This window comes from Hippocampus bargibanti, linkage group LG02 (genome assembly GCF_051943395.1).
Source record: "Hippocampus bargibanti isolate YZ-2025 linkage group LG02, ASM5194339v1, whole genome shotgun sequence".
NCBI classification, from domain to species: Eukaryota; Metazoa; Chordata; class Actinopteri; order Syngnathiformes; family Syngnathidae; genus Hippocampus; species Hippocampus bargibanti.
The window spans coordinates 4,406,844-4,433,878 of NC_142735.1; the positions used below are offsets into that span (position 1 = coordinate 4,406,844).

The following is a 27,035-nucleotide window of genomic DNA, read 5'->3' on the forward strand; positions in this document are numbered from 1 at the left end:
TTAAATCAATGCAACAATATATTTGCTTATGCAGCTCGCTACAGATACAGTGTGCTAGCTCTGGCCAGTATGCTCTGATCGCTAGAGGCTATTGATCTTATGATTGGCTAGTGGTGAGCCAGTCATGTGGCTAGCCAATCGACACTTATTTTTATGCTCCAGAGCCTGCAGAACTGATTATGAAGGCGTCCAGGTAGATTTCTGACCCTGGTAACAAATGATAGCTGAAATGTGATTGGTTAAATGCTTAAATACGAAAACACACAAATGGAAGCAGCATAACAGGCAACGGGAGAAAAGCAATGAAATGAAGCTGAAAGACAATTTGGAATTATTAAATAAGAATTCATGGAGAAAATATAATTCACAATAGTCTGTGATTCAGATATTTTAGGCCAGCAGAGAAGGCCTTGCAGGCCCTGACGGCCCACCACTGATCGCAACTATATATCAACTACATGCACTACATGTGCCCGTTCATGTACAGCACACAGACGCCCTCACTGTTGATTCTGAACGCGTCGGTCAGATTTCATACAGCCTGGCGACCCAAGCTAGCTGAATTCTGATTGGATTAAAAACTCTGACCTAAAACTACAACACTGAAAGGAGCATAACCAAATGGATATAACATCAAGAAAACAGTATGTAGAATAATTATATATATATATTTAGAAAAAATACTTTTTTTAATGAAATTGACCTTTATTATAATTATGATAATGATGTCTGATTATGTTAGGCCAGCAGAGAAGGCCTTGCTGGCTCTGACGGCCCACCACTGCTATTGACCTGTCATGAACGTTTTTGGAATGTGGGAAGTGATACAAAGAAAACCCAGCAGGCATGGGGAGAACATGCAATCTTCAAATAGGATCGTCGGATCAAGTGTGATTTTATGATATCCTATAATGTACAGGACACCACGGGAGGTGACACATCTGCCTCACACTTCCGGGATTTAGAGTTTTGAATCTGTGGAGTTTAGATTGCTTTTCCCCTCACATTCCAAAAATATTTTTTGGGGGGCGGGGCTACTTGAATAAAATGTTCTAAATTGTCCGTATGTGTAAATTATCAATACATCGCGTCGCTTTGTGCGAGCGGATTCTCCTGGAAAAGGTACTTTATTTGGACTACCGTTGTGTTCAGTGGGAAGAAAGGAATCACTTTGTGTACAACTCATATGACTGCCTTATGGCTGTGGGTGCTCTGTGTGGACAGGCATTGCTAATCAAACAAGCAAATAGGATTAGGATAAAGTGTAATGTAATAAATGCATCATGTCTCACATTTGCAAAAAAAAAAACGCACAATTTCAGACAATGAAATATCATTTTATTAAAATACTAAGTTTCTGTGTGATTTTCACTATTCACGCTTCTTATTTGATTGTGGGTGATTTCCAAATACGTATGCTGGAGATTGCAATTAGATTATTTTCCAAAAATGGTTCAGCCCTCCTGGTAAAGCAACGACGCATGACAACATTGAACTGCTCATGATTGCACTTATTTTTGCAAGTTGAAGTCCCAAAAAAAGAGTTTAGCCAAACGAGCGCTAATCCAACCCATTTTAACACCGTTCTCTTGCAATCAGGATGATGGTAGAGAGTTATTCTCTGCACCTAGACCACATGGATAACAAAATGAGTAGTATGATGTCATATATGCGCATATATGACAGATTCAGGACGTCAAGTGGTGGTGCATTTTCTATTCAAGCATAATGATGCTATTCAAGCCATTTAAACCAATGAGGGTGGAAAATGAAGCACGGGGAAAAACAACCGCCATTTAGAGATATGCTGTGTCCCAAAACAAACGAATTAACCTGACAATTAGGCATGTGTGTGTTTGTTTGTGTGCGTGTATGTGTTCGTGTATAATGTATACATTTGTTGTCAAGCAGCCGTGTGGTCACTTGGTTAGCTTGTCATTTATTTGGCTTTTTCAATAACACATAAAACACAAAACACCCCAAATAAATAATTACTTTTAAAAATTTGTTGCATGATAGAAGAGCTCCAAATATCCGAGGATTAAAAATTTGTAGCCACCCACTTTCATTTCAGGTCTGTTTTTGTTACCGTAGCAACATCTTTCGTACTATAGCAACGCAGTTACTCGTCACACTGTGGACCCAACCATTCTGTAAACTCGCGGCTGCTGTTTTGCTCCTCAAGCGCTTCCACGCCGTTGTGACGACCACACACACAAATTTCTCGTCGAGGGCTGTAGTGTGTATTTTAATGATTGAAATTTACCTGATTTGAACCAAAAATTGTTTCCTTTTCATTATTTGAAGTGTTTCCGCGGACACAGCCGAAGTGGCAAAGTTGGTACAGTCAAAATGGCGTTTGGTATCTTCTTCGAAACCGTGCTAATCCGTCAGTGATTATTAGCTGCCTCGATTTCGGATTCAAATCTTGGTGTCGTGGAAGCATTTTTCTCTGTGGCGCGGTGGGTTGAGGGGGGTCTCACTATCTCTCTGCCAGACACTGGCTGATCAAACGGCGGCGTCATGTCGGACTCGGAGGAGGACAGCCAGGATCGACAACTTAAAATTGTGGTCATCGGCGACGGCGCTTGCGGCAAGGTGAGCATCACGCTACGAAAAAGTAACTGTGCTTTACTATAATCAAGTCAGATGTTTCCACATGACACGGACGTGTTAATTTTGCCTCGTAATTCCATAACTCCGATATGGTTCGGGCTCCTCGAGACTCTGCTCCTGACTGCTATGGCTCTTCGGGTCACCATGGCGACAGACGCTAAAAAAACGACACATGCTCAATGAGCTGTGAGCTGACAAGCCGGATGAGACGTGTTGTAACATTTTAAACGAATAACATGTTATTGTGTAGATGCATGCATCTCAACACGTTTTTGTTAGATTTACCAGCGCGATTCTCCACATGTTTTGGTTTTAAAGTTCCAAATTTCCTCGTCATGCACCAATAAATGTTCTTACTACTGCTTCACATAGTTCCAAAACATTGAAAAGGCTATATTTCAGGGGAAAATTCAAAATTTCCGACAAAACAATCTAGGAAATTGTAACAATATTCAAATTGAATACATACAAAGAAACATACAGAAATAAAGTCAAAAGTCAAAGTCAAAGTCAGCTGTATTGTCAAATATGCTAATATGCACACAACAACAGTAGTTAATAACAATTAAAAAAATGTACGCTGCAAAAAGATAAAATAAAAATACAAATGCTCTAAAAGTCCTTAACTCATTCACTGCCAGATGTGCAAAAATGTGTCTACTCCAGTGCCAGGGTTTTTGTCATTGTCCCTCGAATTCCAGAACCCACATAATATTTAGTTTTAGGACTACATAAACATTCAATACAGCGTTAGAAACCTTAGACTCTTTTCTCTCATCCCGAAAAAGAGTTAATTCCTAAATAATATGGATCTGGAGTTATATGAGCTTGAAATGGGGCTATCCAAAATACAATGCAGGCTATCCAAAATACAATGCAGTACATACATATTGATTTATATAGTGCTTGAACAACAGCTGAAGCTGAACAACAAAGCGCTAACATGGGAAAAAAAGAAATGCTGTCCGCTTGTGCAAGGGGAAAAAAAACATTGCCAGAGGTCTGACCAGCGCTTTATCGGAACCCATGCAAGAAAAACAAAATCCGAACAAATTCGGGAATGGCGCTCTACGTCATATTTCCAATCCCCGAATAAATTTGTAAATGGCAGTGAATGAGTTAATCACCTGTAACGAAAAAAAGAGTGGATTCAAAACCATATACACATGTGGCCAACAGCAGTTCTGTTTATTCTGTTTCCGTGTAGCATAATTGTGAAATGTTCATGCACCGTGTTTGCTTTAAACTCTGGCCTCCATAAATTAACCTGATTTTAAAGGACAACCGACGTCACTTTTTTTGTTTCCTAACTGACATCAGAAAACGCGTTTTATAGTATCTAAAATACCCAAAACACGCACTATGATATTTTTAGTCAAATGCAAAACACCAATAAATATGACTTAAAGTGTCCAAAATCTGCAAAAAAATGAGCTGCGAATTGGGCATTTTCAGAAAGTCCCGCCCCCAGTTTGTGACGTCACGCCAAGACGTCTTGCATTGCTGGAGAATCAAAACAATGGCTTCAGATTCGGAGAATATGCTTTCTTGTTACACATCCAGTTATGAATATGATTCAAATAGTTCTGAAGAGGAAAGCATACATGTTTGCAATCGATTAAATAATTTATTCCGTGCCATTTTGAGGCAACATTGGGGGGAAATGTCTCACCCAGAAAGAGGCAGAAAATGGCCATGTGAGAAATGAAAATGGCCATGTGAGGAATGAATCAGCCCGTTTCCACAGGCTGATAAATTCCTTACATGGAGCTTGGACGCCCTCTTCTGGCTCTTTCTGGTGCAACACGAGGTTTTCAGACCAAACAAGCATTGACGTGATGGAAGGACTGCTACAATGTGTCCTTTTTTTCGGTCAGGGGCGTTCCTTCAGTGACGTCACGTACGGACTCGTCACCAACTCAAAAACAAGACTTCCTGAATATTCAGCAGGAGTCTTAAAACGTAAAATATAGCTATATACGGTGGTATCTTTGTAAAATACGCTCGGTAGAAGCCATTTGAAGCCATTTTACAAATTATGGACACAACTTGTCCGGAGACGTCGGTTGTCCTTTAAAGGTTTATGTCAATTCAGCGCAATATCAAATAGGTGGCTAAATGTCTTGATGTTAAGCTTTTCTGAAGAAAAAAAAACAATGTAAACTGGTGTCTTGCCAATACATCAGATGTTCAAATGGTATTCAATGTCCACATATTTATCTGGAAGTCCACGTAGGACAACTTTGACATTCTAATACAACAACTACATGCTACCAAAGAAGCAAAACTGGCGGGTGACAACTGCATGCAACCATAATGGGGGAAAAACACTGTAAAAAAGTGAAATAAAATGAAAAGTAAAATAAAACAAATGCACGCCTAATCCACATCGTCACTAGCCAGTTGACCAGAATTGTACTTTTCATCGAGTCACAATAAAAGGGCAACTTCAAGCTAGCACAGCAACATTGCATTTCATTGCTTTAGCGTGTCATCGGCTCTCAACTTACACCGTAGGGCGTAGGAGGTCTTTTTCCTCAATGATAAATTACTGGTTTTTGCAGAAGATTTAAGCTCACCACAGGTTGGGAAACCAACATCACCATTAGCAACTTTATGCACAAGTCTGCCATTATGGAAGACCGCAAGGGTGAGGTGCACATAACTCTTCCGTGTTATATAATTGTGTCATTTATTATCCAATATGGCTTGACATCTTGGTTGAGGAAGTTCAACTCACCAATTCTGCAGATAAATTTTCAGCGGTAGCATTTATAAAGCAAGCAATTCAGAATGTCTTTCTCATTTGCAGAATTAAGTACTGTACTGTATTTTCCGGTGTATAAGGCACACCCAAAATCCTTGTTTTTTTCAGCCTGCGCCTTATAAGCAGGTGCGCCTTATATGTTAAGTAATATTCAACCACAACAAGGTCTTACATCCATCTAAAAAATCTAAACACACACCTTTTGGATGTGATTGGATTATTAGATTATTAGATTGGATTATTAGTCTCGCAGTGGCGAAATTTACATTTAACAGTAGCAAAGTAACGAAAGGAAAGAAAGAAGTAGAAAAACAATACAGAAGCTGCATCTTAAAGTCAAAATGACAACAACAAAAATAAAATCACAAATAATGTGACACAATACAAGACACAGTCAGTCATTCAATCTTAAACACTTTCTGCACCCTCTTTGTTGTATGAAGCAGTTCTAGATGAAAGAGGGGCGAATCAAAGCGTACTTTTCACCAGTGGATCAGGGACGTCGTGGTGAAATGTGCACGTCTGCTACAAGCTAAATGTTGAAAGCAAACCATAAGCTATAGCATCCATTGACGAAAAGAGATTTTCTCACATTTATCCAACGTAAATCAACTTCAATTCCAAGCTGCGACATTTCGAGAATCAAAAGCGTCTTTTTCACCAGTGGACCAAGGACATCATGCTGAAATGTGCACTTCTGCTACAAGCTAAATGTTGAAAGCAAACAATAAGCTATAGCATCCATTGACAAAAAATGATTGTCTCACAACTCCTATCCAACGTTAATCTGCCTCATTTCCAAGCCGCGACAGTTCGAGAATCAAAGTGTGTCATTTTCACCAGTGGATCAGGGACATCATGGTGAAATGTGCACGTCTGCCACAGGCTAAATGTTGAAAGCAAACAATAAGCTATAGCATCCATTGACGAAAAGAGATTTTCTCACATCTCCTATCCAACGTAAATCCACTTCAATTCCAAGCCGCGACAGTTTTAGATAAAAGAGTAGAGGAACAAGGCAATGCACACAAAATTGTACCTGACAATATAGGTATGCCTGTTTTAAACAAGCAGTTCTTTAGGAATAAATGCTAAAAAGTTAAACACAATTGAACTCAGAAATAGTGCTTGTACCACACCGTGATGCCTCAAAATTTACCAAAAATCTCATGTGGAGTCACACTGATTGATTTTTTTATGTCTTAAACTAATAATAATACGAATAATACTAACAATAATAATAATACTAACAATCATACTACTACTACTAATAATAATAATAACAGCAACAACAATAATAATAATAATAATAATAATAATAATAATAATAATAATAATAATAATGCAAGAATACAATAATATAATAATATAATAATATTATAATATTGTAATATTATAATATTATAATAATATAATATAATATAATATAATATAATATAATATAATATAATGTAACATAATAATAATAATAATAATAATAATAATAATACATTGCATTTGTAAGCGCCTTTCAAAACTCACAAGGTCATAAAATTACATTCTCCCTGAATAATGTTATCTCTTCCAAAATAATTGACCTCGGCGGTGTTTTAATTTTTGCGTTTTTTTTCTCCATGAACAAAAGAAGGTGAAACTGAAAAGCCCCATTTTGTGGAGGAAAATGAATGTTATTATTCTAAAAAAAACCTCCATTTTTCTTGTTTTTCTTTTCGGGAGGGTGCACGAATGGCGGTGCTGTTGAGAACACACAGGAGTCAGTTACCAGCAGATACGCTACATTACACCCCCCCCCCCCACCCCCCCCCCCCTTGCCGTCAATCATCCCCCACCTGCTTGTGTGTTGGGCTCAGAAAACACCATTCCCTGCACTCCTCATTTGGATTCAGTACCACTGACTGACATCTTGAATGCCGCCCCACAGCTCCCCCCTCCTCTTATTAATGTCAATTTGCCTAGCAAATTGCAATCGCTTCGGTTTATTTTGGACGCCATTCTTCGCTGGTATTTTGGCTTGCGGTCAGATTGTCCATTCAGAAAAATATTCGAGACGTGGGAAGGTTTGTCCATCTGAGCTGGATGTTTTTAACAAATTCTAGAGGCTCTCGTATAGCCAGAGCCTTAATACGCCGGGCTTCGCTTACACATAAGACTGTTTTTCCACATGAGTGCTCAAGTTTTCTTCACTATTTGCTGTTCCCTTTTGAAAGAAGCTGGCTTTGGATGGAGCGTTAAAGGACAACCGACCCCTCGGACAAGTTGTGTCCATAATTTGTAAAATGGCTTCAAATGACTTCTACTGAGCGTATTTTAATAAGATTCCACCGCATATAGCTATATTTTACGTTTTAAGACACACGCTGAATATTCAGGAAGTCTTGTTTCCGAGTTGATGACGATTCCTGACGTCACGTCACTGAAGGAACGCCCCTGACCGACAAAGCGACACACAATGCATTTTGGGTACTTTGTTTGGTCAGAAAACATTGTGTTGATCCGTGTTGATGGCGAAATTAGAAGGAAAAACACATAAATAACGCGATGGTGAATCGTTGTGGGTTGCACCAAGACAACTATTTGATACTAGTTGACACAAATTCCCTAGCAGACAAATCAGCCCATTTTCAATGGAGTTTGGGCGCCATCTTGTGCGTTTTCTGGGATGCTAAGTTGGAGTCCAGACGCCTCAAAATGACACGAAAGGACTTCTTTAATCGATTGCAAACATTTATGCTTTCCTCTTTGGAACTATTTGAATCATATTCGTAACTGGATGAGTAACAAGAAAGCATCTCTCTGAAGCCATTGTTTTGATTCTCGAGCAAGGAAAGACGTCTTGGCGTGACGTCACGAACAAAAGGGGCGGGACCTTCTGAAACTCTGCGAGCTCATTTTGAAGTAGTTTTGGGACACTTTAAGTCATTTTTATTGGTGTTTTGTATTTGACTAAAAATATCAGCCTGCATGTTTTGGGTATTTTTGATGCTATAAAACGTTTTTCTGATCTTAGGAAACAAAAAATGGTGTCGGTTGTCCTTTAAAGATGAGGGTTACACGCTTCCCTGTATCCTTTTTTTGCATCTTTTCAAAATGGCTGCGCAAAACATGCAGTTAAAATACTAATTTAACTCATTCACTGCCAGGCATGTGCAAAGATGTGTCCACTCCAGTACCAGGGTTTTTGTCATTGTCACTCAAATTCCATGACCCGCAGAATATTGAATTTTAGGACTTCATAAACATTCAAAACAGTGTTAGAAACCTTAGACCAGGGGTGTCAAAGTCATTTTTTGCCGCAGGCCACATTGTAGTTATGGTTTCCTCTCGAGGGCCGTTATGAATTTGGGGAACCCATTAGAATGTTTAAATCCCTTCAAATATTACATATAGAGCACACAGCAAATTAATGAATAACTCGTTTTCAAATCTGAAGTCAAGAATAATGACTGTTATTGTGGTTGACATCCAAAAATATGAAATTTTGGCTCAGATTTTAGCAATCATCATGGAATTTAACAAGTTTGATTTGCTTTCGCGGGCCGAAAAAAATGATGTGGCGGGCCGGATTTGGCCCGCGGGCCTTGACTTTGACACCTGTGCCTTAGACTCTCTTCTTACAATGGGGAAAAAAGTGGTAATTCCATAATTATATGGGTCTGGAGTTTTAAGCTTGAAATAAGGATGGCTGTCCAAAATACAATGCAATACATGCATATTGGTTTATATAGCTCTTTAACATACATCCATACATATTATTTGTTATTTAGTTTTTTTTTACTTTAAGATGGCGCCGCGAGAGTTGCTGCCTTTCCAGCAGCTGCTGTATTTTGCTTTTCTACTTCTTTCTTTCCTTTCCTCTTCCTTTCATAATTTTGCTGCTGTGAAATGTACATTTACAGGAGAAGGACCTTGAACAAATGATTGTAATGACAATATCTGGATGGCAGTGTTTATTTCAACACTTGGTCTTCCAGGACTCTCTGCCGGAGTCCCCTAATCGGTTTTGACTTATCGAAACAAAGGGCTGGAATATTTCTTGGCTCATATTGTGTATTTGAGGTCACTTTTATTTGTTGTTGGACAAGATCGAATATACCTGTCAATCGCTCTTACATTCAATGATGGAGGTGTCGACTGTACAAAATCATCACACTGAGAGCGCATAAGGAATTGCATCGTATATGATTGTGTTAGTTTTCACGGCGCTCCAAGTTTCTTGTTTCATTGGAACACGCCCCTCCCCAAACCCCCCATTTCCCGGCATTGGGATCACGGGTGACCCTGTGCCGGAGTGTCAGGATTACGCCAGCGTTCACATTCACTCTTCCAATTGTACGCTAAAGAGGGGGAAAAAAGTACAAAGGCACTCCTTTTTGGAGGAAAGCCAATCGACTGGGATGCCAAGACAAATGTCCGAGTAGGCCAGCAAGAGCATGAGGGATTCATTTTTGCTGTCCGAGCTCGTTATTCTGGTGTTGCGGCTGATTGTTTGGGCCACCTAAACGAGCCATAGTCTCCTTGTTGCTGTCATTATTCAGTCACTCTTGAGGCTGCGAATAGCCTAGAATGAAGCAATGTGGGGTTGAATAAACGTCCAGAGGAATGATGTTGACGGCACAGTGCTTGAGTGGTGAGCCCATAGGTGTCAAAGTCAAGGCCCGGGGGCCAAGTCTGGCCCCCCACATCATTTTATTCGGCCCGCGAAAGCAAATCAAAGTTGTGAAATTCCATGATGCTTGCTACAGTCCGAACCAAAATAACTATTTTTCCCACAATAACTCATTATTTTTTACTTTAAATTTGAAAACTACGTATTAATTTGTTGTACGCTCGATTGTGTTTCCCGAAAACTAGTTTGAATGCCAAGATTATATTCTCGCAAATTTAATGTTCGTATGGCGAAAACTTTGTTAGCTAAAGCGTTTGTAAGTCGAGGTATCGCTGTATATGATATAATAATAATAACAATAATAATAATAAATTATTAATACATTTCATTTATAAGCGCCTTTCAAAACTCGCAAGGACACTTTACAGTCACAGGATATTTTTCTGCGGGTGAGCAGCGGCAGCCGCACGCGCCAGCATTCACTCAAACCGGAAGTAACATAAAGTAAAAAAATATATAAATACAGTATGTATCATTCATCAATATCCAAGTTAAGATATATATATATATATATATATATATATATATATATATATATATATATATATATATATATATATATATAAAATTTGCGAGAATATAATCCTGGCATTCAAACTAGTTTTCGGGAAACACAATCGAGCGTACAACAAATTAATACGTAGTTTTACCCGGGAATAATCCGTTCCCGGGTTTCCATAAAATATACTTTTCAACTAAATAAGCCGAAAAAACTACACACAACATACCTTATTCTATGTATAATAAATGTGCTATTGTATTGTAATGAAAGAAATACACTGCATTGTATCATAAAGTCACTTTATTTGTATTTGTGATGGTCATTTATGGCTTGATGGAATGGCGTTAGAGGTCGAAGGTCAAAGGGAATTGCTGTTTGGAAAGAGAGGCGCATTACATGAGGTCTGTAATTAAAGAAATAAACTGCTGTAAAATAAAGTTTTATTTACCTTTTTGATGGTCATTGATGGCTTATGGAAGGAGAGTCACCTTCCATATGGACTGTTGGTAACTTAACCTCTGGTGCTGTTCGGTCGTGTGCTTCCGCCGAAGATCACTCCGCCAGCCGTGGTGGGTATGTATTATAAAAATAGTGCTTATTATAAGGTTTAATTTTCATAAATTTGACGTTTGTAACACGAAAAGTTTGTAAGATAAGGTGTTTGTAAGTTGAGGTCTCACTGTATATATATATTCATGGCCGTGGAGCGAAATAAAGTCCTCAGAACATGGGAAACACCCCCTACGGTGCAGTTCAATTCCTCAAAAATGGACTTGCTGCACGATGAGTGCTCAGGTGTTGCGTTGACACTGAGGCAAGTTAATAGACATCCAATGCATCCTGTTTTCGTCCCGCCAAACATGCATCAAAATGAAACCAAGTTGGACTCGTCACCCACAAGCTGTCGTCTCGCAGACGGTCTATTTTCCTCCTCCGCCAATGGTGACAGTGATGGAGCTTTCCTAATTTGTGGCAATTATTTGGTTGCAGTCCGGAGACATGACAGACGCACACACACACACCTGTTTTTGTCATTCTCATTTGACAGTTCCATCCGGATTGCGTCCGCGCTCATTTGTTGGCTTTTTAACTTTTTAAATCTGTGAAAATGATTTATAAAATAAAGTGAGTGTCACACTTTGTTGCACTGTCTTCAGGCTTGTGGGCCCATGGTAGATTCACTGAGGAAAATGACTTGATATGATAAATTACATTTGACTGGTGGTCTATAAGGCGAATCACATGGGAATGAAAACATGGTTTCCCAATTTAACGGTCAAGACCCAAAATTGGTTGTGAACAGGATGACACAAAAACTTTATATCGTTGAACATTATTCATGGAAGAACTCCTTTAAATTCAAACTTTTTTTTTCCTCAGCCGTCTCAACTTCCTGAACGTTTTAGTGTATCGTTCAGACTGAGTATTATCCGTAGGAATCCGGAGTGAAAATGTGTTGATTCTGCTACAAGCTAATCTTGATTTGTTGGGTTGCAAGTTGATTTTCTGCAGGCCTTACATAAAATGGCCGAAAAGAACCATTCATAAAGCAGAGTACAGATAAAGTAATAACCGTATTTTCCGATGTATAAAGCACACCCAAAAGCTTTAATGTTCTTCAAAACAAACCTCTTCCTCTCTGTCTCCTGCCTAGCAGTTCAAGGCTCAGCATTGTTCATATTAGGATAACTTTTATATATTTCTATATAATATTTGGAAAAGCTTTTTCATTCATTGAAGGTGCTCCTTATAATCCGGTGCACCTTGTACACTGGAAAATATGGTATTCTTTAAGAAAATTACATACAAAACCAAAACACTGGAATATTGTATTTATAAAATAATCAACATTAGTATTTGCTTGCCCATCTTGGGCAAAATTATTTAAAGGACAACCGACACCATTTTTTTTTGTTTCCTAATCGATTGACATCAGAACGTTTTATAGCATATAAAATACCCAAAACACGCAGGATGTTTTTAGTCAAATGCAAAACACCAATAAAAATGACTTAAAGTGTCCCAAAACTACTTCAAAATGACTCCCGAAATGGCGAGTTTCAGAAGGTCCCGCCCCTTTGTTCGTGACGTCACGGCAGGACGTCTTGCCTTGCTCTCGAATCAAAACAATGGCTTCAGATTCGGAGAAGATGCTTTCTTGTTACTCATCCAGTTATGAATATGAAATTCAAATAGTTCTGAACAGGAAAGCATAAATGTTTCCAATCGATTAAAGAAGTCCTTCTGTGGCTGCCGCTGCTCACCCACAGAAGAAACTTGCCCTGTTACTGTAAAGTGACCTTGAGAGTTTTGAAAGGCGCTTATTAATGACATGTATTATTGTTATTTATTTATTATTATTATTATTATTATTATTATTAAAGAGTTTCAAAATTTGATTCTGATTAAGAGCAGGAGTGAATTTTTAATGTTGTGCACAGGCAGCGCGTTTCTCCCAACTAAAACTAAATAAATACACAAAATAAAAAAGAAAGCTTACGTCTTCCAGTCATGTGTTGTTGCCGCCTGCTGACTGCTATGTCTCTCCTTTTTTTTTTGCCGCTGTGTTCCAGACTTCACTCGCCACCAGATTTGCTCAGGAGGCCTTTGGGAAGCAGTACAAACAAACCATCGGCCTGGATTTCTTTCTGAAGAGAATAAGCCTTCCAGGTGAGACACCCACCAACCATCGTTTTGGGAGTTCTCGCTCCCTTGTTTAGGGACCGAGCAGGCGCACATGTTACTTATCACTCTGATCATTTTTAAACAAGGGTCGGTACTAGAAAGCTCCTAAATTGAAGCCAAAGATTTAGTACCAATATTTGAAATGCACAATCTATTGCTTGCCTGTCACAAACACCAAAAGAAAATTAGGTGTGACCTTGAATGAGCTTCAGCCAACTATAATTTTTCAGCAAGATAGTGGGGTTACGCACTACTTCTTCAACAGGGGGAAATGGAGTTGGTGACTTCTGACAGTAGTTGCGAGACCTGTTGTGGCTCAACATTACTTCAAATACCCAAAAAAACGGGGCCCAACTCTAATTAGGTTTTGTCAAAATGAAAGGAAACTTTGGTCGTAATTAGTTTATTATCAGTGTTTGAAATAACGTCTGCCCGGTGGCCCGGGGCGTACAGCTTTTACGCCGGGCGTACAACATCTCGGCCCGGGTGGCCGACAACTTCTTCAAAAAAAAAAAAAGAAAAATTCTAATCAAACGTTTGTTTTATTAAATCAAGCAAAAGCTACAAGCAAACCGCTACAAGCCACGTGGACTCCTCTTTCTAAGCGCCTTTCAAAACTTTAGTCCGATTTATTTTTAAAATTTGAATTCCACCCCTGGCACCGCAACGCACTAGCAGGCCGGCAACGTGTACGGCAATTTTGGCCAGCCAGTCAGCATCTCACTCTCGCGCAGCAATCAACTGTGTGATGGCATCAGATGGGGGGAGTTTACGAGTCATTTAGCCTCCGAGTCTCTATCCACCATTTTGAATGGATTTCAACTTACGGCCATTTTGACTTACGACCGTTTGGTCGGAACGGAACTCGGTCGTAAGTCGGATGTTGCCTGTAGAATAAACGAGTTATGACCAAAGTTTCATTTCATTCGGACAAAATACTAATAAAAACAGGGCCTAATTAGAGTTGGGTCCTGCTTTTTTTTTTGAGGGGTCACCCTGTATAAGGCGCACCTGCGTATAAGGCGCAGTGTAGTCTTTTGAAGAAAATCAAGGCATTTGTGTGCGCTTTCTACACCTGAAAACGCGGTACTTTATTCCCGACGTTGGCGTTATTTAATTATCAAATGATCCTGTGTAAAGAAAAAGGTCACTTTCCAAAAATATTCACTTGGTTCTCTATAAAAATGCCCACATGCATACAGGCGGCATTGACTTTAACGTCCTCTTTTACTGTGTAAAAGAGGCTTTCAAAATTCCAGCCTTATTGCCCCACCCTTCACATCTGGTACTGAAAGTATTGTTCTAAAATCCCCTCACATGGGAGGCAGTTATGTGCCAGTCGGCCTCGACTAATCTTCCTTTGCCTTGGAAAATGGACATTAAATTTGACGGGCTGGCCCTTCATGGTGCGACGACGTAAACGTTAACCCTCGACCCTCCCTCACCCCCCCATACACACACACACACCGCGGCAAAAGATGGTTACAGCTCCACTGAGACCCAGACCACAGCGCCAACGTACATGGTGATGGTCCTAACGAAGTTGAGGACCACCCAGCTCGCCGAGCCGCCCTCCTCTTCCTCAGCTCATCAACACCCAATTCTCCAGAAAATGGGCCCTTTAACAACTCAAGTGTTGAGCCAGTGTTATTGCCGCTCCATTGATACAGATAAACGTGCAAAGGCATGGACGATAAGGTGCACGCTTTCACCACGAGAGGTTCAACCAGAAGCGCTCAACAAATGTCGCCGTGCAATTAAGTCAGAGATCATATTAACTCATTCACAGCCAGACATGTGCAATAATAATAATAATAATAATAATAATAATAATAATACATTTCCAAGAGCCTTTCAAAACTCTCAAGGTCACTTGACAGTCACAGGATGAGTTATTTTGTGGGTGAGCAGTGGCAGCCAGACGCACAAGCGTTCACTCAACCCGGAATAACTCAAATAGATAGAACGCCAGCTACCTCATAGGTAGCCAATAACTGGCTAGCCATGTATATAGCTAATAGATAGCTAGCTAATTAATGTGCCGTCCAGATAGCTAATAGATAGCTAGCTAGATAGCCGGGATGCCGACCTACGTTGATGTTCCTCAGGAAGTCGCCGGAGGCCAGCGGCAGGCGGATGTTCTCCAGCAGGGAGAACTGCTGGCGGATACCCCCGGCCGACAACATCGACGAGGTTTGAGAGTACGTGGTGTCCTTCTCGACAATGTGTCCACTCCAGTGCCAGGGTTTTTGTCATTCTCATTTGAATTCCAGGACCCACAGAATATTGAGTTTCAGGACTACATAAAGATTGAATGCAGTGTCAGAAACCTTCGACTCTCTTCTTTTGTCAGAAAACAATGAGTTAATTCCTAAATTATATGGGTCTGGACTTATAAGAGCTTGAAATGAGGGCGGCTGTCCAAAATACAATGCAAGACATACATGTTGGTTTATTTAGCGCTTTAACAACAGCTGAAGCTGGAACAAAGCGTTAACAGGGAAAAAAGGTAATGCTTCCCCCATTGCCAGAGGCCATGAACAGCGCTTTATCGGTACCCAAACATGAAAAAACAGCCCGAACAAATGTGGAGGTCATATTTTCAATTCCCGAATAAATTCTTGAACATTTTGAATGGATTTGACTTGGAGTTGACATCAGTCCGTGACCGATTTTTTTTAGGCCTGCGGAGAAGGCTTTGCAGGCCTTAACAGTCTACCACTGCCGTATGTGTAGGTAGAGTTTGCTGCTTGCTAGTTGTGACTATAAACTGCAAATGTTTAGGTGGGCAAGCTCCGTATACTTTTTTGACTGTTTTTGTCCAGCTGAGCCTGGTGGTGCTTACGGTCTGCTCTTTTCATTTGAGCTCCACCGCAATATTTTTGGGGGTTTAGTTTCCCCAAGTTCTCAAAAGCCGAAACTGACACACAATCAAAACATGATCCTTCGTCCAACTCGCAAATCAACATAACCTCTAAAATTTTACTTCATGTTGTTTTATTAGTAATGAAAGAATAGAGACACTTTGCAGACTTGTGCTGTTGGGGCATTGGCACAAGTTAAAAAGTGACATTTTAGATCACTATTTCACATAGCGGTGAAAAAAAGACTAAATATAGTCAATAAAGGTTTTAATATCGAATAATAATAATAATAATAATAATAATAATAATAATAATAATAATAATAATAATCCTCTTTTCCTTTCTGCTTTTCCCTACAAGGGGTCGCCACAGCAAATCAGTGTCCTCCATCTTTAGAGGTTTGATCCGCATGTTTGTTTTGGCCAAGCTTTTACGTCGGATGCCCTTCCTGACACAACCCTCTGTATTTATCCGGGCGTGGGACCGGCACAAGAAGACTTAAGTCCCTTTGTGGCTACAGAACAAGCAACTGGCTCAGTAAAAGGCTCCCAAACACAAAATGGTCATTGGCACAGCAACAAAAAAAGCAAAAACTATACTCACCATTTGATGACAATGCTCTGATCCTAGGTGCTTTGCCGAATAATATAATAATAATAATAATAATAATAATAATACATTTCATTGATAAGCGCCTTTCAAAACTCTCAAGGTCGCTTTACAGTCACAGGATAAAGTTTTTCTTTGGTGAGAAGCGGCAGCCGCACGCGCCAGCGTTCACTCAACCCGGAATAACTCAAATACATAGAAAGCTAGGTAGCTAACTAATAGATGGCTAATAGATAGTTAGCTAGCTCGCAAGCCAGATCGCTAATAGATAGTGAGCTAGCCAGCCAGCATTAGCTAGATAGCTAATAGATGTAACTAGCTAGCTCTATTGATAGATAGCTCGATAGATAGCTAGCTCGATAGATACTCCTTGTGAAAGCGCTACCTGCTAACCACTGTATTCGCAAAATATCACTTGTACCGCACGGCTGCACCACTGTTGCTACATTCCGGAAAAAATAAAGAAATAATAATAATAATAATAATAATAATAATAATAATACATTTGATTTATAAGCGCCTTTCAAAACTGTCAAGGTCACTGTTGGATACGTTTTTCTTAATAATAATAATAATAATAATACATGACATTTTAAGCGCCTTTCAAAGCTCTCTAATGAGCCCACAAAGCACTGTTATATTGAGCAGACGCAGCATCAACAACTCAAAATATTGATGTTTTACATGGCATGGGACAAAAATGGGATCCATGATAGGAACAGAACACTTTTCATGTATTTACTCGACACTCAGCCCGCAGGATTACGAACAAGGCTGGCCCGGCTGGGATGTGAACTGTGAGCAGTCCGCGGGCCTTGTGCACTGTTTGCTCTGAAGGGAAGAGCTTTCACAGCGAATAAGTTTGAGAAGTGGCAGATGCGCTACAATGAGGCGCCACCAGAAAAGACACATTCAGCTCACATCGCTTGATGGCAAGAATTAAGCCAAACCTCTGGCGAGAAGCATCGGGACATGAAAATAAGGAACGGTCCAAAAAAATGATGGGAAATATAAATAGGAAATACAACATTTAAGGTCAAATACAATCTGTTGACAGGGCGCTGGTCTTCCTCTTGATTTTCTCCCCCCCTCAAAAAAAAAAAATCTCAAGGTGACATCATGCAATTTACCCACAAAATTAAACATTTTCCAGGTGTCTTAATAGCACATCTGTGACATGCCTTGGGCAAATGACCTCAAGGATCGAGAATTACAGCACACTTAAAGGACAACCGACATCACTTTTTTGTTTCCTAACTGACATCAGAAAAACGAAAATACCCAAAACACGCAGTATGTTATTTTTATTCAAATACAAAACACCAATAAAAATGACTTAAAGTGTCCAAAATCTGCAAAAAATTGAGCTGCGAATTGGGCATTTTCAGAAAGTCCCGCCCCCAGTTCGTGACGTCACGCCAAGACGTCTTGCATTGCTGCAGAATCTTGTTACACATCCAGTTATGAATATGATTCAAATAGTTCTGAAGAGGAAAGCGTACATGTTTGCAATTGATTAAAGAATTTATTCCGTGCCATTTTGAGGCAACATTCGGGGGAAATGTATCACCAAAAAAGAGGCAGGAAATGGCGACCAAGCACCTGTTAAGAATTAATCAGCATGTTTCCACAGGCTGATAAAGTCCTTATATGGAGCTTTGTCGCCCTCTTCTGGCTCTTTTTGGTGCAACATGACGTTTTCAGACCAAACAAGCACAGCAAAATGCATTGACGTGATGGAAGGACTGCTACAATGTGTCCTTTTTTCAGTCAGGGGCGTTCCTTCAGTGACGTCACGTACGGACTCATCACCAACTCAAAAACAAGACTTCCGGAATATTCAGCGAGTCTTAAAATGTAAAACATAGCTATATGCGGTGGAATCTTTGTAAAATATGCTCAGTAGAAGTAATTTGAAGCCATTTTACAAATTATGGACACAACTTGTCCAGAGACGTCGGTTGTCCTTTAAGTTTGACAAAAAAAAGGTCACTTAACAAGAACAGCCACCGACTCCATTTCCTCCTGTAGAACAAGTAGTGCATAACGCCAGCCTGTACTGTAGCGCCTTATAATGTGGTGTGCCTTATATTTGGAGAACTTTGATTACATTTATATATTATATTTGGAAAACATGTTTCATTCATTGAAGTTGCGCCATATATTCCGGTGTGCCTCAGATATGGAAAAAGTTTGAAAATACACCATTCATTGGTAGTGCGCCTTATACACCGGAAAATACGGTACTTGTCAAATAGCAATATCACCATACACCACAAGGAAACCGAACGTTTAAACAAATTGAAGTGGATAGTATAAGTGTCATTTTTGGCCATGGCAAGTGTTTGGAAACAGGTCTCAAAGTGGAAGGTTTTGAAAATGTTTACAACTTTACCATGAACATTCTTGAAAACACCCAAACACATTTGGGAAAAAAAAGTATTAGGATCTGTAGGTTGAACCTATATGGCAGGGGTGCTCAAATACGTAGATTGCGATCGACCAGTCGATCTCTAAGGTACTAGAGGTCACATCCGACTTACAACCGGGTTCCGTTCCAACAAAACCGTCGTAAGTCAAACGGTCGTAAGTCGAAATCTATTCAAAATGGCCGACGTGATGTCTACACTACAGCTAGTATACAATGTCAATCTGTTTTTTTAAAGCAACGTTTTCTATTGAATACTATTATATACCAAACTGTTTACAGTTCATTTATACATTTTATAACTTTTAGTGTCAGTTTTATCATTTTATATTTGGTATTATCGATTTTTATTACTGTATAATGCAATACATATATATCGGTTTATATAGCGCTTTAACAACAGCTGAATATGGAAAAAAGCGCTAACATGGAAAAAGGGGAAATGCTGCCCTCTTGTTTAAAAGAAAAAACATTGCCACAGGCAATGGCCAGCGCTTTATCGGCACCCAAGCATGAAAAAGCAAAACCCGAACAAATTCGGGAATGGCGCTCTACGTCCTATTTTCAATTCCCGAATAAATTCGTGAATGGCAGTGAATGAGTTAAAGGCTTTCTGATTCTGATCCACTCCACATATCACAGAAGCAAGAAGGGTATTAATTATTATTTTTTTGCTCACATTTGGTGAGCATTTGTTTCCTAAATTCCATCACCGGGTCATACTGTCTACCCTGGTCCGTCTGTAAAGAATCATTTCTATTTTTACTGGATTGTTGTCATGTAAACCTCGATAAAGTGATGATCATGATGATGATTCCCTCCTCCGTGTGCATTTTCGCGTGACCTTTTTTGAAGTTTATCTGTCAGCCAGCGAGGCTTCCTCCCCAGGCAAAAGCAGAAAAATACCAGTGGCGTTGAGTCAGTGTGAACCTTCTGAAACACAAATAAAGCAAATGTCCGAATGCGGTGGATGGGCGGGGATGAGAGCAGTTATTCATCGTCCTCCTCAATGTAGCTTTACATTGCCACTGTATAGTCTAGATGTAGCGACTGTGAACCTCAACGTTTCCTTTCCTCGCCTTCAAAATAAGGGATAAAGTCGCCCAGCCGTATCCACCGCTCCTCTCGGACTCGGGTACACACACAGTGCGACACCAGTATAAACTGGCCGCTGTCTGGTCCTCTCATCCTCCCCCTTTTGACCACCCCTTTCATTTTCCACAGGAAAAAAATATTTATTTGGGTTTTTGTGCCTGTTTTTCCCACTCACATTCAGCCTGTCTTTCCCTTTCCACTGACATTGTCATGAGCCAGTTGACAGCGGGGCGGGGCCTCCGTTCCCGCCGCTCGCCAGCTGCTGTCAATTCCCTCCTCATTAACTGTGGACATTTAAACCCGACGCTGGCATCCACCCAGCGTCGGAAGATACTTCGCCTTATGCCAAGCTAGTACGTGGAACTTGTTACCAGTACATTATTTGCTTCGCCCGAGGAATGATTTTAGCCACGAACGCGTTTGTTGTTTGCACCGCGTCGTAGGTTGTTTTGCACCCCCGTGTGCCACTTTATTTTCTGGGTTAGTGTGGTTGGGTGGATTGCCGCCACTCACCCACTAACATTGTCAGTTGTCATTTTGAGTTTGTTTCACGAGTTTTTACCGGGTCCGCGTATTTTCGGACCCGCGCTTTATGTTAATAAATCCTTTGCCGGTACCCACGCCTCTGTCCTGCTCTACGATCCACCGCCTATACCACACGTTCCTGCTCGCCAGCTGCCACTGTCGCCGCCGGAACGTGACAGAATCTTCCGACCAACATGGATCCTGCGGACAGTAACCGAATCTTCTCCGTCCTCGCTCAGCAGGCGGAGCAGCTCGGCCAAGTGGTGCCCGCCATCGCGGAGATCCGCCGCGACATCACCCGGTTAGCCCAACGGGTAGATAGACTTGAGGCCAGCGGCGCCTTCGTCGCGGGGGCCGTCCCTCCCCAAACTTTGAGCCGCGAACCCAACATCCCACATCCCGCCCGTTACGGAGGGGAGCCCGGGCGCTGCGCGCAATTCCTGCTGCAGTGCTCCATAGTTTTCGACCAGCAACCCTCCGTATACACCACGGACGCGGCCAAAGTGGCTTACGTCACCAGCCTGCTTGCCGGACCCGCAGCCGCTTGGGCGTTGGCCGTCTGGGAATCTCGGCCGGAGCTCCGAGCCTCCTTCCCGGACTTCGCCGCCGAGTTACGGCAGGTTTTCCATCTCCCGGTGAGTGGGTAGGCAGCGGAGTCCCAGCTGTGGATCTGCCAGCAGGGTAGCCGATCGGCGGCGGAGTATTCCGTCGCCTTCCGCGTCCTGGCTGCCGCCAGCGGGTACGACGACCGTGCGCTGCGAGGGATGTTTCGGCGCGGGCTCAGCGCGGCGTTGAAAGACGAGCTGGCTACCCGCGACGAGTGCTCCAGCCTTCGCGAGCTGATCTCCCTCACGCTGCAGCTGGACAACCGGATGCGAGACAGGGCCCGGGAGCGGGCTGCCCAGGCTAATCTCGAGCCGCCAGCAGGGACCCGAGGGGGTGCCCGGACCTTTCCGCGTGGGGGGCACGCGGCCGTGGAGCCGATGGAGATGGGGGTCGAAAGGGCCGTTGAGCGGGCGCCGGAGCGACGCAACACCGGCCCGGCATGCCAGCTCTGCGGCAAGTTGGGTCATCGAGCCCCGGACTGTCCCAGTTGGGGGCTTCCCGGAAAGACCCCCAGTGACTGTAAGTTACCCCGTCCACACAAGCAACGGGTTCCCTTAAGGTCCGCGGGGGGGTTCACGTCGCGGAGACTGGAGCTGGATGCCGTTATACACGGTCCCACCAGGACAATGTCCGTTCGGGCCTTAGTGGACTCGGGGGCCGACGGCTGTTTTATAGACCCGCGCGTCGTGTCGGCGTTGGGGTGTCGGGTTGTTCAGCTGGGGGCGAGTCGGAGCATACTCGATCTCGACGGTCGGTTACTCGCCGAGGTTACGCAAGAAACCGTGCCGCTTCGACTCGTACTCTCGGGCAATCACGTGGAAAACCGGCGGTTTTTCGTGATGCGTTCACGCTCGGTTCCCATCGTGCTCGGGTTACCTTGGCTGGGGACCCACAATCCGGCCATTTCGTGGGACGGACCTACCATTCAGGGGTGGAGCCCCCTCTGCTACGCTCACTGCCTCCGGTCGGCCGCGGGTGGGCCGGCACCATCTCACAGCTACCCTAGGGAGGAGATTAGCCTAGAGGGGGTGCCGCCCTGTTACCACGACTTACGACAGGCGTTCAGCAAGGACCGCGCCCTGTCGTTACCACCGCACCGTCCCTATGATTGCGCCATTGACATTCAGCCCAACGCTCCGTTTCCCAGTTCTCGTCTGTACAACGTTTCCCAACCCGAACAACAGGCTCTCCGGGACTACATTGACTCTTCGCTCGCGGCCGGGCTCATTCGGCCATCAAGGTCACCTCTGGGAGCGGGGTTCTTTTTTATCACTAAAAAGGATAAATCGTTGCGTCCGTGCGTGGACTATCGGGGACTCAACGAAATAACTATAAAGAACAAATACCCGCTCCCACTGATTGACTCCGCCTTCGCGTCCCTCCAGGCCGCGACCATCTTCACTAGACTGGACCTCCGGAGCGCTTATCATCTTGTTCGGGTCAAAGAGGGGGATGAATGGAAGACCGCATTTAAGACACCTCTGGGACACTTCGAGTACTTGGTGATGCCGTTTGGTCTCACCAATGCACCCGCTGTGTTCCAGAACCTTATTAATGATGTCTTGAGGGATTTTCTGAATATTTTCTGTTTTGTGTATTTGGACGACATTTTAATTTTTTCAGAGTCCCTTGAGGCACATCGCCAGCACGTCCGGCTAGTTCTGCAGCGGCTGCTGCAGAATCGACTATACGTCAAAGCCGAGAAGTGTGAATTCCACACCTCCTCCTTATCCTTCCTGGGCTTCATCGTGGAGCGGGGGCAGATCCGGGCTGACCCAGCCAAGACCGAAGCGGTAGTAGAATGGCCCACACCCACCTCTCGCAAGCAGTTACAACGCTTCCTGGGGTTCGCCAACTTCTACCGCCGCTTCATCCGGGACTACAGCCGGAAAGCCCTCCCTCTCACCCAACTCACCTCTACTAAGACCCCGTTCAGGTGGACGAGAGAAGCGGACGCCGCGTTCCGGCTGCTGAGAGAGGCTTTCTCTCACCCCCCAGTTCTCCGCCATCCAGACCCCAACGGCGCGTTCATTGTGGAGGTAGACGCCTCGGACTCAGGCGTTGGGGCAGTACTCTCCCAACGCTCCTCAGTCGACCAGCAGCTCCACCCCTGCGCCTTCTTCTCCCGCCGCCTCAGCTCCGCCGAAGCCAACTACGACGTGGGCAACAGGGAGCTGCTCGCCGTCGTATTGGCTCTTCAGGAGTGGAGGCACTGGCTCGAAGGGGCGAAGGAGCCGTTCACTGTGCTTACGGACCATAAGAACTTGGCGGTCATCCGGGCCGCCAAGAGGCTGAACGCACGCCAGGCACGGTGGGCGCTCTTCTTAACACGCTTCTCCTTCACCCTAACCTACTGTCCAGGAACAAAGAACACCAAGCCCGACGCCCTCTCGCGGATCCACGAGCCAGCAGACAAGGAAGACCTTGCGGAACCCATCCTGCCCGGCCGCCAGATCATGGGGGCGCTCCAGTGGGAGGTCGAACGGAGGGTCATGGAATCATTAAAAGGTACCCCGACCCCCGATAAGTGTCCCACAGGCAGACTGTTCGTTCCCCAGTCGCTGCGCTCGGAGGTGCTCCAGTGGGGGCACGCATCCAAGGTGGCGTGTCACCCAGGGGTGAGCCGCACCGAGCACCTCGTCTCCCAGCGATTCTGGTGGCCGCGGCTCCGCGACGACGTGGCGGACTTTGTTAAGGCCTGCCCGGAGTGCGCCTGTGGCAAGGTCTCCCATCAGCCTCCGGCAGGACTGCTCCGCCCCCTACCTGTTCCCCCGCGCCCTTGGTCCCACATATCAGTGGATTTTATCACCGGCCTCCCCCCATCCCGTGGTAAGACGGTCATTCTCACAATAGTGGACCGGTTTTCTAAGTCGGCACACTTCGTGCCGTTGACCAAGTTACCGTCCGCCATTGAGACGGCGACACTATTGGTCAAACACGTCGTCCGTCTCCACGGGATCCCCACTGACATCGTGTCGGACCGAGGGCCCCAGTTCGTATCCCGGGTCTGGAAGCGTTTCTGCAGGTCCATGGGGGCGTCGGCCAGCCTGTCCTCCGGTTACCATCCACAGTCCAACGGCCAGACCGAGCGGAAGAACCAGGACCTGGAGGCGGCCCTGCGCTGCGTATGCCTTCATCGTCCCTCGGCCTGGTCCATCCATCTCCCGTGGGTGGAATATGCCCACAACACCCTGGTCTCCTCAGCCACAGGTCGGTCACCGTTTATGTCGGCTTATGGCTACCAGCCGCCGCTCTTTCCCACACAGGAAGGGGAGGTGGAGGTCCCGTCGATACAACACCATCTTCGGCGGGCCCATCGGGTATGGAGGGAGACCAGGGCAGTCCTATCACGCACGGCAGTCCGGAACCAAAGGGTCGCGGATCGCCGTCGCCGTTCCGCGCCAGCCTACCAGGTGGGCCAGAAGGTCTGGTTGTCCACAAGGGACCTACGGCTGGCCGGGACAACCCCCAAATTGGGTCCGCGTTTCGCGGGCCCCTTCACTGTGGAGGCCATCATTAACCCGGTCGCGGTCCGACTTCGGCTGCCCGCCTCCATGAAGATCCACCCGGTTTTCCATGTATCTCTCATCAAACCGGTGGAGTCCAGCCCCTTGGCCCCCCTCTTGCCCAACCCCCCCCCCCCCCCCCCCCCCCCCCGCGGATGGTGGATGGAGGACCGGCATACGCAGTGCGGGAGATCCTGGATTCACGCCGCAGGGGAAAGGGCATCCAGTACCTGGTCGACTGGGAGGGTTACGGACCGGAGGACCGTCAATGGGTTCCGCGAACCTGGATTCTGGACCCGTCGCTCCTGAGAGACTTCCACGAGGCTCACCCGTCGAAACCAGGTGGGCCGCCAGGAGGCGTCCGTTGAGGGGGGGGTACTGTCATGAGCCAGTTGACAGCGGGGCGGGGCCTCCGTTCCCGCCGCTCGCCAGCTGCTGTCAATTCCCTCCTCATTAACTGTGGACATTTAAACCCGACGCTGGCATCCACCCAGCGTCGGAAGATACTTCGCCTTATGCCAAGCTAGTACGTGGAACTTGTTACCAGTACATTATTTGCTTCGCCCGAGGAATGATTTTAGCCACGAACGCGTTTGTTGTTTGCACCGCGTCGTAGGTTGTTTTGCACCCCCGTGTGCCACTTTATTTTCTGGGTTAGTGTGGTTGGGTGGATTGCCGCCACTCACCCACTAACATTGTCAGTTGTCATTTTGAGTTTGTTTCACGAGTTTTTACCGGGTCCGCGTATTTTCGGACCCGCGCTTTATGTTAATAAATCCTTTGCCGGTACCCACGCCTCTGTCCTGCTCTACGATCCACCGCCTATACCACACGTTCCTGCTCGCCAGCTGCCACTGTCGCCGCCGGAACGTGACAGACATGAGGACAAGAGTCCTCTTTTCCTCCCATTTTCTGTTTCATTATATCCATTTTCCCTAACAGCACTTCATTCTCTTCTCCTTCCTGACTCGGCTGTAGCCAGAGATGACACACATGGCACAATACAAACAGCTTTTTTTGCTGCTATGCTTTAAAGCGGGGATGGGAAACTTAAATGCTGGAGGGAACCACAAATGTTCATCAATGCTACGGAGGGGTGGGGGGTACACATACAGTAGGACCACATACAGTGAGACCTCAACTTACGAACTTAATCCCAGACAGAGTGTGTAAGGCGAAAAGTGTGTATCTCAAAAACAAATTTCCCATAGGAATCCTTTAAAATGGGAATAATCCGTTCCCGGGTTTCCATAAAATATACTTTCAACTAAATAAGCCTTAAAACTACACACAACATACCTTATTCTATGTATAATAAATGTGCTATTGTATTGCAATGAAAGAAATACACTGTATTGTATCATAAAGTCACTTTATTTACATTTGTGATGGTCATTTATGGCTTGATGGAATGGTGTTGGAGGTCGAAGGTCAAAGGGAATTGCTGTTTGGAAAGAGAGGCGCATTACATGACTGTAATTAAATAAATAAACTGCTGTAAAATAAAGTTTTATTTACCTCTTTGATGGTCGTTGATGGCTTATGGAAGGAGAGTCACCTTCCATAAGGACTGTTGGTAACTTAACCTGTGGTGCTGTTCAGTCGTGTGATTCCGCCGAAGATCACTCCGCCAGCCGTGGTGGGTGTGTATTATGAAAATAGTGCTTATTATAAGGTTTAATTTTCATAAATTTGACGTTTGTAAGACAAAAAGTTTGTAAGTTGAGGTGTTTGTAAGTTGAGGTCTCACTGTATGTCCTTACCAAATGTATTCCAAGAATGCTATTTGAATATGGCCAAAATATGTGAATGCATGCAAACTATACTCTCAATTTACTTTTTTGAAGATTTTTCAATTCACGCATCAAAGATTCACTCTCCTAACCCAACATCAAAGGTTGGAAGCAAACAAAATAATCAAATAGTATGAAAATAGAATTCAAAGATGACAAGAAACCAATATATGCACTGATTTGTCATTAATATTTCTAACAATGCATACTGGTTTTGTCATTTTTGCATGATAAATCCACAAAAAAAGTCAGGCCTACTCACATCACATTGTTGTTTACAGTCCGGCACTTATAAGACCCAATGTAAGCGAAATTAAGACACATGCACATTCCACCATGACGTCTCTGATCCACTGCAGAAAAGGACACTTTG

The 27,035-nt window shown here is 43.8% G+C and overlaps 1 protein-coding gene across 2 annotated transcripts in view; it reads left to right on the forward strand.

Annotated features, from left to right (window-relative positions):
- The first annotated feature begins 2,129 nt into the window (after positions 1-2,129).
- Positions 2,130-27,035, forward strand: part of rab28 (RAB28, member RAS oncogene family) — a 56,396-nt gene continuing 31,490 nt past the window's right edge. The window contains exons 1-2 of one of the 2 annotated variants that reach the window (XM_089021524.1): positions 2,130-2,598; positions 13,125-13,221. In XM_089021524.1, the coding sequence (XP_088877650.1) occupies positions 2,524-2,598; positions 13,125-13,221 (172 nt within the window). In that variant the 5' untranslated portion in view covers positions 2,130-2,523. The remainder of the gene's footprint in view (positions 2,599-13,124; positions 13,222-27,035) is intronic. The other variant, XM_089021533.1, reaches the window with a different exon arrangement.